The sequence below is a fragment of the Acartia tonsa genome, chromosome 1, assembly GCF_053477335.1.
Source record: "Acartia tonsa isolate MP-2025a chromosome 1, ASM5347733v1, whole genome shotgun sequence".
NCBI classification, from domain to species: Eukaryota; Metazoa; Arthropoda; class Copepoda; order Calanoida; family Acartiidae; genus Acartia; species Acartia tonsa.
In genome coordinates this window covers 37,958,930-37,974,544 of record NC_137260.1, presented here as the reverse complement: position 1 = coordinate 37,974,544, position 15,615 = coordinate 37,958,930, and the positions used below count along the sequence as shown (strand labels likewise).

Below are 15,615 nucleotides of genomic sequence, written 5' to 3'. Positions count from 1 at the left end.
GGCGGGATTCTTCTTCGATTTCAAGTGATAATCCAGACAACCCAAGGGTATCATACGCTTGTAATGGGACACAATAATCTAACGCCCACCATTGGATATTAGGTTAAGTAGCATCCAACAGACAACCAACCCTTTGATTGCACGACCTTTGTCAGAAAAGTCCTAACTGTGCATGGTATGAGATGCTTCGACTGTTTATGGGTCAAGGCATTCATCCTACTCTAACTATTTATGTTGTGCCCCTGGCATAGCATAAGTAGGAACCATTTTCACGTCTTCAGTTATGATGCAAGGTCGGGCAGAGATTCGAATGTATCACCTCCCTGACGACGAGCGGTACGCCTTGCACCACGGTCGCGGGTAACACATTCTACTACCTAATAATAAAAAAGTTTGTCCCTACCTAAGACTGTAATCAAGATGTTTATATCATTGAGTCTGATATCCACGAGAAGTGGCAAAACTTCATCAATTATAACTGCTCTGTCTAACTTGTCCAAAATCTGAAAAACAAAACATAAAAAGTTAATGACTGTTAGTCTGTAAAAAATGTTGTGAGCAAAGCTACTCCTCTATAAGCCAATATCATCGGTCAGACTATATAGGTCTCATATTTTTAATGTTTTCTTACTTCCTCCTTTTTCTTTCAACTAAAATGCAGGGGGCAGTCTTATTCTGGTGTTGATAGTTATCTTAGGCTAGGTTATATTGGGTACTGGATAGACCGCAGGATAAGGGCACTTCAGGTACAGACCCCCCCATATTTAAGTACTAGAGTTGGCTCGATATAATTATCTCCCTATTGGCTAGTTTTCTATATGCATATCTATTTCTCAATAAATCTATTTTCCTCACCCGGCATTACTATCTAAAAGAAAGTAAATATTTAATAATTTAAATGATTTTTAAAAGATTTTTTTAAATTATATTTTTTTCTTTACATTACCATCACCAAAGGTTAATGATGATGATTACAATTTTAGTTTAATATTTGAACACACAAAATGTCGCCACAATCGAATTCTTTTAAAACATAGTTTTCTTAAATTTATCATATCATAAATTTAAATTTTCCTTTTTATGATTAGAAATTAAATACATCAATATAAGGTAAATAGCAACATGAAATGAAAAAAATGAATTTATTTTTAATAAAGTAAAATAATGGGTCTTATCGTTCTGGGCAATGAGAGTTTATTATGGATTATTGGAGCACTATGAGTTTTAATCATATATTCCTTGGAAAACTTGAGCTCGTTTATAGACATTTATTTCCTATATAGATCTGACATGGATCTTGAAGCAATTAAGCAGGCCGTTTTGTACATGTTAAAAATTGGAAGATTTCATTAAATAAAAGTAATCGCAAATATACTTAGTAAATGAAGAATACCCATTTATTTTAAAACTAAGTTGGGAAGGGGTTTTCTGTTCTTACAAGGCAATTTGAGGAAAGTAACTGGTTTTTTTTCGACATTAATCCGAGGAAAGTTAAAGTAATTATGTATAACTAACAATACATTTTACATATATGAGCTGTGTTTTATCTAAGATTTTTAGAAATTAGTGGAATGAATGATCCTTGTTTGTATCTTTAATCCTTTAATGGAAAGAAATATTTTTGACAATCTTCAACGAGAAAACTGGGAAAAGTTAAATTTTGGCAATATCCCTCAAAATGTAAATGGATCACAAAAACATAATTATAAATTAATTTTGACAATTTTAAGATTAGGTTAAGTTAGTAAGTACTAGGGGAGCCCCGCTTGGTTAGAGCTTGAAGAAGGGTTGAATATCGGTTTTAAAATTTAAAAATATTGGTTTGTGTTGTGTCAATTGGTCAGTTAAGAGATTATACATAAAATTTAAAGTGTTATTTTTACATGTTCTAAGATAGTTATATATTTACATACACAAAATGTCCAGTTTGGTACTTTTCCAAAAAGTACACGGGTTCATGTCAACATGAAGGAGAGGTAACATGTTAAGAAAAACTATTTTGCCTTTAGGTTAATTTCTATAATAATCTTTTTCAGCTAATTCTGGTAGGCTATTTATAGTGCCTGTAAAAAATGACGTCCATTGGACTATCATTAGTAATTTGTACTGTATGACGTCATTTTTTTATAGGCACTATAAACAGCTCCTGATACTAACCTTTGTAATGCATGCCAGAAGGCTGAGGACGATTTTAACATCCGCCCCGTTGCACGAATACACATTTCTTATCCGTGGCAGAAGCTCAGTTCTTATTACTCGGTCACACAAATAATCCAAAATTGCGGGAACAACAGATACTGCTGCCATCTACAATTACAAAGGAGAACTAAAATTGTGTAAACACGGAAATAATCTCAAGTTTTTCTATCACTATTTTATTTCAACTGGATCTGTTAAACCTCTTTAAATTACTTCTCTGTTAGTTTAGGAAATTGAATATTAATTGGTTTATTAGTTGTTTGATAATACAAATTGAAAAAATAAGGATGACAGCATCGAAGCACAAACGAACATTAAACACTTGCAGAGTGTATATTTATACCTAAATAAAAATGTTTGTTAATTTAAAGCAAAATTGCTTGAATATATAGTTTTCATGGCGTTTTATTGTGGGTGCTGCCACTTTTACCACTAGCAAAAATACAACCACTGTGTTTTTTTAAAAAAGGGTGTGTTAAGATGCTTTGCGTATAACATTGTACCTCATGAATCACTATCCCAAAAATCATGTAAAAAATATAACTTATCTTTTCAAAAAGATTGTTTACATTTTCTGTCCTGCTATGATTTATTTACTTTGTTATGAAAACTATTCTTTGTTTGATAAAGATGCGCTTCACTACTTATGAAAATAAAACAATTAGGGAGTTGAATCCATTTTTATAGAAGCATAAACATAATCTATGATTATGGTTTGGACCCTCTAAAACTGTAATCTACCTTTCCACTTTCCCCTCTCTTGGTGAAGATATCTTCAACGCCGATACGATTTTTGAAATGTAAGATTCCACTTTCCCCTCTCTTGGTGAAGATATCTTCAACGCCGATACGATTTTTGAAATATAAGATTCCACTTTTGACTCTCTTGGTGAAGATATCTTCAACAAGAGAGACAAAAGTGGAATCTTATATTTCAAAAATCGTATCGGCGTTGAAGATATCTTCACCAAGAGAGGGGAAAGTGGAAGGGTAGATTACAGTTTTAGAGGGTCCAAACCATAATCATAGATTATATTTCTGCTTCTATAAAAATGGATTCAACTCCCTATCTGTAAAACTCCTGGTTAAGTTTTATTTTGGAGTAGTTTGTTTTTACAAGAAATGGATTTTCTATACATAAACAAAAGAATAAAAACACAAAAATATGTTTAGTTTAAAATCTTTAATAGTTTTTTTTAAAAATAAAATAGATCTTCTAAGGAGAAAATATATTATTTAAAATCTGTATAAAGAATTTATTATTCATTCTAAATTCTTTATTTAGATTATAGTTATTTATCGCATCGTATTATAAGCTTTCCGCGGATATCAAAATGAAACCTGGCTTTTATTTTAATATTCGTGAAAAATCGTAGGTAATACGATGGTATACATAATTTTACAGTAAGGGTGATAATCGGTTATATTCCAGCGGATATTAATCGGTTTAGAAGTCTTAATGGATAAATTTTCTTCGTACTTTAATTTAAATGGAACACTATTAAGTAGATTTTTTCCATGGGCTCGACAGCCTTAGTCACATACGCATCAACCTCACTGCTAAAAGAAGCCGCACCTTCAGCCACGCGACTTACCAAGGCACCAATTAAGCAAGCAACACACCAAATTTTAAATCAACCACTTTTTGTCACAAAAAGCTACAATTAGCCTCAGCCATCCTTAGCTGCAGCCACTCATAGCCTCAATCAGCATAATCTATCCTCACCCTGCGAATGTTTGGCAGCTATAACCGCTGTAAAACCTACTCAAACAGCTCAGAAAAAACTTAAATAGCAGCTGAAACTCTAACCGCGAAACAAAGAAAGCTGGGCGGCTTCGAGAAAGAATTGACCACCGTCAGCCACACCCCCCCCCCCCCCCCCCCATCAGCCTCAGTCAAAACCAGACTTTACCATAAAAGTTAATTTTGCTGCAGCCACCATAAGTCATCCTTAGCCGCTGCTGCCTTAACCAACCTTAAGCCACAGCCACCAAAAGCCGTATCCGCACAGCTGCCAATTTTGATGAACTTTATTAAATTAGCTAAAAGCACTTTTTCGACTAATTTAGTTATTTCTAATTTATTAGGATAAAAGATTCATAGGTAATCGATGCTTTTCTTCACCCTTAATTTTACACCATATGATAAAGAAGACCTAAAATAAAAACAAAATAGTTTTCGTAAAATTGAGGCATTTCTAAAAAAAAGATTACTGTCCTTTTGTGAAAAGACATACAATAAAAACTAACCAAAAAAAGGACACACATTTTTGGACCAACAATTTAAAAGTCCGCAAAGCCATAGAAATGACGAGAAAGCATTTACATTTTTTTTAATTGATGGAAGAAGTTAGTACTCGATGCCTTTTTCCAAAAAGGCATACAATTTTTTACCTGAACTTGGGACATATTACTTTCCAGGGCTAGATACACCATAGGTAATATTTGTGTCTTCAACTCTTCCTAAATATTTTATCCCTATAAGTAAAAGATTATCTGTGTCTACTTAACCTCTACGGTTCTCATCTACATTTTACCTCCCATAGGTCCTGGGCAGGTTTCTAACTATTTTGAAGGAGGGTACAATCAACCTCACAAGATAAATCGCATAAAAACTGAAAAATATAACTCGCGACCGTTTAGATATTTTTTGGTAAGCATAGATCTTAACATAGATTCAAAAGAGAATATTGTATTTGCTGATAGAGGCCTCTAGGGGCGCAATCGCCATTAGTGTTATAACTAACTATTTGTCTTACTTGATGTTCAATAAATTTAATGCATAATTCCAAAAAATCGCCAAAAAACATATTAAAGTTTTAAGAGTGAAAAAAAACAATTACCAAATTGATATTTTGCTTTCCAAATATTTGTTTTGTTTATTTCTCTCCTCTCAAATTATATTTTTTAACATGATAAAACAATTTCATTAATATAAAACACAAATACCTAAATTCCAATAGGATTATAGAAGAACAAGGATGACAACATCCATAAAAGCGAAGCACTGAAACGATAGGACAAACGGACATTAACACTTTAATAGTGTCAGAACTGAATGAGTATAATATATATGTATAAGAGTCAAAGCAAAATTGTAAGTTAATTTGTTGAAAAACTGCTTGATTCAGGATAATGTTTATGGACATACTTACATTTTTAGGACTTGATTATAGAGTTGCTTCGCTTATTACATTATGCTTTGTTGTCCCAGGAATTAATTTACCAAAAATCAGATCAATCGGATGATTAGATCACAAAAAATTTGTTGTTAAAAAAGTTAAAAAATCAACATGTTTAAAATGGACGTACGGACATTTTGGTGATGATTATAGAGTTGCTACGCTTTCTAAATCGTACCTAACTATTAAAGGAATCACCATGCAAAATTTGAAATCGATAGGACAATTCTAACATGCCTAAATTAACGAAAAAAGCTATCCGTTACGGACGTACGGACGGACGGACGTACGGACGGACCGACCCTAATTATAGAAAAGCTTCGCTTTTAAAAATACTCTAAAATCATAAATGAATTTTTTTTATGTGGGGAGGGGGAGGGGGGATCAAAGCCCTTAGATTTCACAGTTCCGTTAAATTTTTTATTTCACAAAAAGTAAAACATTTTATTAGTGGGAGGGGGGGGGGGAGGGGGGGGTGTCTAATTTTTCCAGTTCAATTCCTCCCTATTGAGTTTTGTCCCTCCCCTCCCCCTTCCCCCAACAAAAAAGCTTGAACGTTCTTGTATTACCTGGTCTGTTTTCTCTAGAAGAATGGGTAATTGTTCCAACAAGGTGACACTTGCTTGAACTGTCTTAGGACCGCTAAATATGGGTCTGAAAACAATATACATATATATTCAACTTTTACTCAGCAACTCAAAAAAAACATTATACAAAAAGTTCAAAAACAAGTTCAAAAAGCAATAATTACAGAAAAATTACTACAACATAAACAGTGATCGGCAGCAGCGAGCAAGCCGCGACCTTGTCGCTGATTTAATGTTTTTTTCCCGGTCAAAATATAGGTTTATGTATGGTTTATCATGCCAGGATAGAGTTAGCTTTCTATCTGAAGTAATAAATTACTGGAATCAGCTTATAAAGCATATCAATAAATGACGTCATACAATAAAAAATGGCTAATGATAGGACAGTATACATGTTGATTGACTAATGGTAAAATATATCATTGGTCATTGGTATTGTTTAACGTTTTTTATAGCATTATAAGCTGCTTCAACCATTGATTTAAGTTAGCATGTTTGGGGTGTCAAGCCACGAGGAAAAAAGATCAGCTGACTAAATACCTGATAGAAGGCTGAATGAATGTTTGATACTCCAACTGGCTGCACTCATTGATCAGAAATAATATAGATTCAAGCACTGCAGCCATTACCTAAATATCATATAATTCATTTTTATATAGTAGGGGAGTGGATGCGAAGAGTCTCTAGAGTTTGTGGGGACGGGAGGGGGCACCTTTTGGTGTAAGAAATAGGATAGATTAAACTAAAAGCTTTAAATCCCTTGATTTCAGTCAGGGAACTAATGGGATAAGACTAAGTCCGATAAATTGAAGTACATCCCCGATGGTGATACACAAAACTACCCTTTCTGTAGAATACGATTATTTGTTAAAATGCTTGGACGCTCAACTTAATGAACCAATCAATCAAAATTCAATAAAAGTTGTTGAGCCAACGAATAATAAAGCGTTATTATAAAAGTTTGGGGACTAGTGTAATAAACAGCCCAATGTCCTCTCCCTTCCTAGATTTCAGTAGTTTTAGAGGGCGGAAATGTGAAATGATGAAATAAACTTAATTTTTAATACAAAAGTTTACTATTTGCAATATAAAACATGCGTTACATCATGACAAATACAGTAAGTGAAATACAAAGCTCAATACAAAGCTTTTATGTTTAAACAAGGATGACAACATCCATAAAAGCGAAGCTCTGAAACGGTAGGACAAACGGACATTAACACTTGTATAATGTCAGAACTGAATAATCAGAATGCGAATGTTTAAGAGTCAAAGCAAAATTGTAAGTAAATTTGTTGAAAAACTGCTTGATACAAGATAATGATTATGAACATACTTACATTTTTAGGACTTGATTATAGAGTTGCTTCGCTTATAATATTGTATTTTGTTGTCCCAGGAATCAGTATACCAAAAATCAGACCAATCGGATAATTAGGTCACATACAAATTTGTTGTTAAAAATGTAAAAAAATCAACATGTTTAAAATGGACGTACGGACATTCTGGTAATGATTATAGAGTTGCTACGCTTTGTAACTCGTACCTAACTGTTACAGGAATCACCATGCAAAATTTGAAATCGATAGGACAATTCTAACATAGGCAATTAACGAAAAAAAGCTATTTAAAAAGTAAAAAAAAATCAACTTATTTAAAATGGACGTACGGACATTTTGGTAATGATTATAGAGTTGCTACGCTTTCTAAATAGTACCTAACTACTAGAGGAATCACCATGCAAAATTTGAAATCGATAGAACAATTCTAACATGTCTAAATTAACGAAAAAAGCTATCCGTGACGGACGGACGTACGGACGGACGGACGTACGGACGGACGGACCGACCCTAATTATAGAAAAGCTTCGCTTTTAAAAATATTCATACTTTTAGCTAGTTTTCTTTCTTACCCCTACACAACCTACACAATTACTGGATAATTATTTCTAAGAATAGTAATTAATTGGTGTAATTGTTCTAATTCACGTTCATTCTAGTTTTTATTATAATAGTAATTGTGTACTAATATTGCGCAATATTTTTATATTAATTACAATTCTTTTTAAAAATGGTTTCTTCCTCAGCCTGTATATAAGGGAGGCTGGTGTCATAGAATTTTTAAAATGAACTAGATTAGATTTCATGAAAACTGGAGCCTTTAGGCTTAACGAAGAATCTAAAAACCAGAAAATTAAAAACCCGGGTCTAAAAAAACTGGTATTAATCTTATATTTGTACATTTTTATATCCATAGAAAGCTGTTTATAATACGATGCGAGAAATAACTATTCTAATGCTTTTATTAGTGTAAGAAGTAAAAACTGTATGCCTTTTTTCAAATGGCGTAAATTTTTTAATAGTTATTTCTTTCATCGTATTATAAACGGCTTTCCGCGGATATAGAATGTACAATGTACGATGCTAGACATAGTTTTTTTCGTATGGATGAGAACCGGTTTCTATCCACCGGATTCGAATGAATACGAGAAAAAGAATTACCGTATAGCTGATATTTATAAAAAAGTGCATGACATTTTTGGAAACATTCTGTGGAATAAGAAGAGAACCTGTGACAACGCTCTTTCAATGGAATTATTTTTACTTGGTTATTACACTAGATTATCATATTCCTTATACTAAAGCTAAAGTAACAGGATGTCTATGTTTGTTGTGTCTGTACCGAAGGATCTCGCTAACCGCTGAACCGATCGGGTTCTCCTTAACAGGGTAGCTACTTATAGGTCCCGGGAAGGTTTATAACTACTTTCTTGGGGGGTTGGACAACCCCAACCCCCCCAAAAAAATTATTTAATCTCCTACCCTCCTACTGGATTAACGAAATGACAAATAAATTATGCTCATATTAGCAACCTAAATTGACGACATTTTCCCCCCTGTCATAATATCCACGAATATTGTATATCCATTACTCTTACCTCTTGTTTGCTTAGCTCTTGATCTAACGCTGGCCAAACAAGTGACAACCACAATTTCTACAAAAAAAATATTAAAATTTTTCAAAAGCATCTAAATATAATCGTATAAGTATGAAGCTGTTCTACAATTCTTTCATGTTGCCTGTCTATCGGTTTGTTCGCACTTTAATGGAAATTTTATTATCAAAACATCTTTAAAATGCTCCCTCATCTACACTTAGATAAATAATTTAATTACAAGGACGTGCAAGCTTTTTTGAGAATGGTAAAGTCAGGGATAAAGTAAGTGGTTTCAAAGTTTTGAGACGGGTAATCTAATATATCTTTTATTTTAAAATTGAGTGCGGTTTCAAAATTTCAGGGGGATAAACACCCCTTTAACCTCCCCCCCCCTACGTCTATGGGTGAATATTACACAGATTTCTTAACCGCCTAATATAGTTTAAATATTAAGAACAATAATAAATGCTTACCCGTGGTATTAGTGGAAACACTTCAATAAGAGTATTTCTGAAAAACTGAGCTTTCTGATTTGTGTCCTGGTAAATGATGGGAATATTTGTAAATGAAATCTTGAAGGCAAACTAATTTCTTAAATTTGTTTGATCAACTACCATTATTAAAAGCAAAGCTATTATATGTCAAAATTGTCCTAACGATTTTAATCATTGACAGACAATTTTTTGCAATTTTCTTAAAATTATCCTATTCATCTGATTTGGGAAAACGATTCCTAGGACAACAAGATACAATATGACAGTTAAACAACTTTACAACCAATTCATGTATAATTTTTTAAAGTCTTTTTGATAAATATTCTGCCTACAAAGTTCTGACACTCTACAAAAGTTATTGTTCGCTTGTCCAGCCGATTTTATGGATGTAATCATACTTGTTTAAAATATTGAATATTCCGTTTCCTTTGATTCCAGAGTCTCCAGAAACTGTAAAGCCTGCACAGCAGCGTCCCTACGGTCATAATCAATTATAGAATAGATGCGCTTAATAGGTTAGGTTAAGTAAGGTTTAAAAACGTAGGGATTGAGCCCTCCGGCCTAAAATTAGAGAAGAGATGCGCGTGATTGCAATTACAACATAGACTAGAATATCTTTAAAGTTGGGTTAGGTTACGAAAGGTTTATGAGAGGCCCGTAGGGTTTGAGCTAAAATACAGGAAGGGGTTTCAGGAAATTTTATCAAATGAGCTTTGGACAATCGCGCTACCACTAAAGGGATCAATTCTAATAATTGTATAAAATTTTTCTCTGCATTTAATTTTTAACTTTAAATATCAATAGATAAAAAACAATGAACTCAATTTATATAAAACAATTAACAATTACAGAAACTGTTTATATTCAATAGGAAAAAAGAGAAAAAAGTAAATAAATCTTAGACCATTAACTATTCATTATTTAGGAGAAGAAAACAATAAAAATAAAATAGATATAAGGCAAGTTTTTTTTATAGAAAGTTTTTTTTATCTATATTGTAATAAGATGTTAATGTTTGATTTGACAGCATATTTTTAATTTCTTTGGTTATGACGCAGTATAAGACAGACAACCTTAGATTTTCTACTTCAAGCCATTTTCATATGTACATACAGTAAGATATCATTCTTACTTTTCTTACACCTTTTTCTTTAACCTAATCTATTTAGCATATAATGCATAATTATTCGTTGGATGTCATGCAAAATACTACAAAAAAACACATCAATGTATTGCATGAGCGTTGGCTTTAAGTCTTTCTCGTAATCAGTCTGACAAAACTTAATAAAAGTCCCCTTTTTGCTGAAATCTATATCCCTTAAAGGGAGTGTGAACGTAAAAATTTCTCATTTAATTATCAAATCTTAACATTTACTAAGCACATTTCACTACACTGATCAACCAAAAATGTCCTATTCACAAAAATATCCAGAAATAATGCCTTGATTTTATGGTATTTTGAGAGGGAAAATGGAAAAAATAGGGAAAATCTGAACGTTTTTGTTTCTTATAATGTTTGTAGGGATATCTAACTTGTCATATATAGTTGAAACAATTTACTTACTGTTAAGGATTTATTTTATGCTATAAAATTGCCAATTCGTTTTTTTATAACGTAGTAATTAGGTAATAAAGACATATTTTAAATTCGTATTATTGACAAAAAAAATACCTCACTGTCTACAAAGGGTTGAATCTCATAGGTTATATAAAATAATAATATCCTTTTTTATTGTGTTGAACAATAAATAACCCACTTTGGAGAATTAGTTTACACTTTTATCAGACTGTTTATAAAGAAATATTGCGTCTTTATTATTTACAAATTTGTAATTAAAGGTGGGCGAGAGATGGGCCATTTAAAGTTAATTGGATACTAATAAAAAACCTGTTTCTGGCTTTGTCATTGTATTTGGTTTTCAATAAAAAAATATTGCTTATTTTATCAATTTCTAAGTAACTATACATTGGATTAAAGCAAGGATTATGTTAAAAGTCAGCTTAACTGTTAGGAAAAATCTAGAACTATGTGAAAAAGTTTAATTTTAGCTATAATGGGAGAAAAAGGCAATTTAATGCACATTTTATATAATACGGAAAATTTCTTCCTTTCCCCGTATCTTATAAAAATCGTCGGAAAAAGCCGTTTTTTAAGCAAACAAAAGCGCGTTTTGCTCTATCTGTGAGATATTATGAATGAGATAATGTTAAGATTTGATATTAAGATGAGAAAAATTTACGTTCACAGTCCCTTTAAACTTTACCTTGATAAACCTTACATATCCTAGTAAAGCTCATTGACACGCGTCTGAAATCACATTTTTAGTCCCCTCTCTTGCTGAAAGTCTGTACCTACATATATACTTCACCTATATTCCCTCTTTTGGACAAGTTTTTGTTTTGGTGTAACTGACCCTAATCTAGCTTAATAAAGATCACGCGTCTGACATAACTTACCCAAAGTAAGGTGCCTCTACAACTTGTCTGGCCGAAGGTCTGTGTCTTGTGTCCTGGTTCACAAGCTGATCCACCAATACCTGACAAATACAAAAAAATGGTGATTTTTATTCTTTGGCGAATAATAAATATTTGACTTCACAAGTTGGATAATATTTTTATAAACAATATACTTTGTTTTCTTTGGAGTACTTTTTCTCAATGTTTTTACGTTTGAAGATTTTTTTTCTCAATGTTTTTGAAAAAATTGAAAAAACATTGAAAAACAATGAACTTTAAAAAAAAATATAATCATCATGAGAATCGCTAAAACTTTGTTAAGACATTGAAATCTCAAAACATTGAAAAAACACATTGAAAACCTAATCTTCATGGGAATCGTTAAAACTTTCTAGTGCATGTAAAAATGATAGTAGTGGAAATATTACCTCATTATTATACACATGTGGATTGTGGACAAAATTATAAAAGTAGATTAAAATTCATTCAGTGATTTGGATCATATCATATTTGATTGCTATAATTTTTAGTTTTTAGTACTTTAAAGCAATATTTTACATGATCGGAATATTTTTATAAATAAAATATTTTACGGAATTTAATTTATTAGTTTTAAAAACATTTTAAACTCTAAAATCTATATTGCTCAAAGAGCATAATATTTCCCAATTGTTTTTAAAAGCGAAGCTTTTCTATAATTAGGGTCGGTTCGTCCGTCCGTCCGAGATAGTTAGCTTTTATTCGTTAATTTAGGCATGTTAGAATTGTCCTATCGATTTCAAACTTTGTATGGTGATTACTGTAGTAGTTAGGTACGATTTAGAAAGCGTAGCAACTCTATAATCATTACCAGAATGTCCGTTTGTCCATTTTAAACATGTTGCTTTTTTTACTTTTTAAATAACAATTTTTTATGTGAAAAAATCATCCGGTTAGTCTGATTTTTTGATTACTGATTCCTATTACAACAAAATACAATATTATGAGCGAAGCATCTCTATAATCAAGTATTAAAATGACAGTATGTCCTTAAACAGAATTCTGTATTTATGAAGTTTTGCAACAAATTTACGTATAATTTTGTCAAACCTTATATTTTCATATTTTGTATATTCAGTTCTGACACTCAACAAAAGTTAATGTTCGTCTGTCATATCGTTTCAGAGCTTCGCTTTTATAGATGTTGTCATCCTTGTTTTTTATGTGTGTATGTTTGTCTGCTTTACGTGGTGTAATTTGTTAATTAGTTATAAAATTAATATTTGATCTTTAATTAAAGTTTTTAATTAGTTACAAATTTTGTGACATCCTTAATTAGAACTAATAAAAATTAATATAATTTTCTATACACTGCACAATTATCAAACTTTGTGGAGTTTTAGCTTCTACCCACCTGCAATCCAACTGGTATTTGTGGTAGAATTTCAGCAACTCTTTCTGATAACTGAAAAAAATGTAAATGAAAGATTCATTATGTTGGGGGAGAGGACAAACAGAGGACTGTTAATTATAATGGCTCTCAAAATTTTGTTGACAAAAGAAAGCACTTCTAGTTGGTTGACCTAAGTTGTACAAACTAGAAATTCCAAAACCTAAGAGTGCTAAAGAGGATTGAAAGGGATGTAGCTGTCAACATAATTATAAAATTCGTCCATTGTCTTGTCCTTAAGATCTCTTACCTTTAAACCTCCTTACAATTGCATAAATACACTATGGCAAATAAATATCAATTTAATAATTAGAGTTAAGCAAAAGAAAACGCGTAATTTGGTGCTGTAATAATATTTGGCCGGACTTTTTTTTCTATCTATGGAATTTCTATTTATAAGTTTAAACGTCATTTTTTATTTATATTCGTTCGACCATATTTTAAAATATCTAAAAATATAAATTAATATTAACTTTTTATGAAGTTTTTATTAACATTTTAGTATAAAATCATAGTACGTAGAAATTTAACATTTTCTATAAAAAAACGTAGAAACGTTACAGTAAATTTCCTTAGAATAAATCTCTTAAAACTGCTGTAGCACAAAAATAGAGAATAAGAATAAAAAATGTAAAGTAGAATTATATTTCTTTTTATTTAAATATAAATGATTTGAGAGAGAATAAACGTTGCATACATAATTTATAATCCTTACATATCATATCTTTCTTTTTAACATATTTTTGTATATTTTATGCTTTATTTTAGGATTTTTAAATAATGATCTAAAATAAAAAGTAGAACGTCTGTCCGTCAGACTGAAGCCTAGGATCTTGCAAAACTAATTATTCTCTGATTTGAAAGTAATATAGGCCAGAACATCTATTTTGGCAATTTATTAAGGAGTGGTCTTCTTCCTTAGCTACAGGAGGAATGTATACACTCAATTAATAAAAAATCATAATGGGTGTGTTAAATACCTCTAATCGACCAATTTATCAATAAAATATGATTATACCTGGCCCGCCAGCTTAAAGTAGGTATTTGTGCTGTGGCTAGCCTGAACATAAAATAGTTGCAATATTTTTTAAAACTGATATTTGTCTGAATTGTTTAGTATTTGTTTTATTAGCTTGCCTGTCATTCTTTAATATTTTTATATACATATGTATATTTTCAACTCTGTCTGTCCGTATAACCATCTCTCTGTTAATCTGTTTATCTATCTCTCTGTCTTCCTTTCAGTAGATCTTTAGATCTATTTGTCTGGTTGTCTGTATGTCTGTATATTTATTTGTCTTTGATTGTCTCTAAGTCTATTTTTCTGTATTTCAATCTGTCACTTTGTCTCTATGTCTAAATTTTCCTTTAAGTATGTCCGCCTTGTTTCCGACTGTATATCTATCTATCCATCTGTCTACCTGTATAATAGGTTGACCATCATTGAAGCATGCTACAAAGACCATGCCGAGACTGTACATATCTATCTATCCATCTACCTACCTGTATAATAGGTTGACCATCATTGAAGCATGCTACAAAGACCATGCCGAGACTGTACATATATATCTATCCATCTACCTACCTGTATAATAGGTTGACCATCATTGAAGCATGCGACAAATCAATCTGTCTTGTTTCCGACTGTAAATCTATCTATCCACCTATCTACCTGTATAATAGGTTGACCATCATTGAAGCATGCGACAAAGACCATACCGAGACTGTGCATATAAATCTATCCATCTACCTACCTGTATGATAGGTTGACCATCATTGAAGCATGCGACAAAGACCATACCGAGACTGTACATATCTATCTATCCATCTTCCTACCTGTATAATAGGTTGACCATCATTGAAGCATGCTACAAAGACCATGCCGAGACTGTACATATCTATCTATCCATCTACCTACCTGTATAATAGGTTGACCATCATTGAAGCATGCTACAAAGACCATGCCGAGACTGTACAATTACATATCTATCTGTCCATCTACCTACCTGTATAATAGGTTGACCATCATTGAAGCATGCTACAAAGACCATACCGAGACTGTACATATCTATCTATCCATCTTCCTACCTGTATAATAGGTTGACCATCATTGAAGCATGCTACAAAGACCATACCGAGACTGTACATATCACTGCGACTACTGTAGCATGACTTGTGCTGAACCTCGGGGGCTAAAAAAATGAAAATAAACTAGTTATAGAGGAGCTGCGCCACTAGAAATACAGGGCAGGAACGTGATAAAGAAAACAAGAACGATTAAGTTAATAAATAAGGAAGCTTTTGAAATTATAAGCAAAATAAACGGTCA

General features: G+C 32.0%; 1 protein-coding gene across 4 annotated transcripts in view; it reads right to left on the bottom strand.

Moving 5' to 3' along the window:
• The window catches only part of bma (SCY1-like protein bma), a 63,451-nt gene that overhangs the window by 24,110 nt on the left and 23,726 nt on the right, over window positions 1-15,615 (bottom strand). For all 4 annotated transcript variants that reach the window (XM_080160398.1, XM_080160378.1, XM_080160386.1 and 1 more), the window contains exons 9-20: window positions 15,375-15,478; window positions 14,305-14,346; window positions 13,251-13,301; window positions 11,858-11,937; window positions 9,829-9,875; window positions 9,380-9,447; window positions 8,907-8,963; window positions 6,509-6,597; window positions 5,951-6,035; window positions 4,594-4,662; window positions 2,158-2,307; window positions 404-503 (exon numbers count right to left, since the gene is read on the bottom strand). In XM_080160398.1, coding sequence (XP_080016524.1) covers window positions 404-503; window positions 2,158-2,307; window positions 4,594-4,662; window positions 5,951-6,035; window positions 6,509-6,597; window positions 8,907-8,963; window positions 9,380-9,447; window positions 9,829-9,875; window positions 11,858-11,937; window positions 13,251-13,301; window positions 14,305-14,346; window positions 15,375-15,478 — 942 coding nt within the window. The remainder of the gene's footprint in view (window positions 1-403; window positions 504-2,157; window positions 2,308-4,593; window positions 4,663-5,950; window positions 6,036-6,508; window positions 6,598-8,906; window positions 8,964-9,379; window positions 9,448-9,828; window positions 9,876-11,857; window positions 11,938-13,250; window positions 13,302-14,304; window positions 14,347-15,374; window positions 15,479-15,615) is intronic.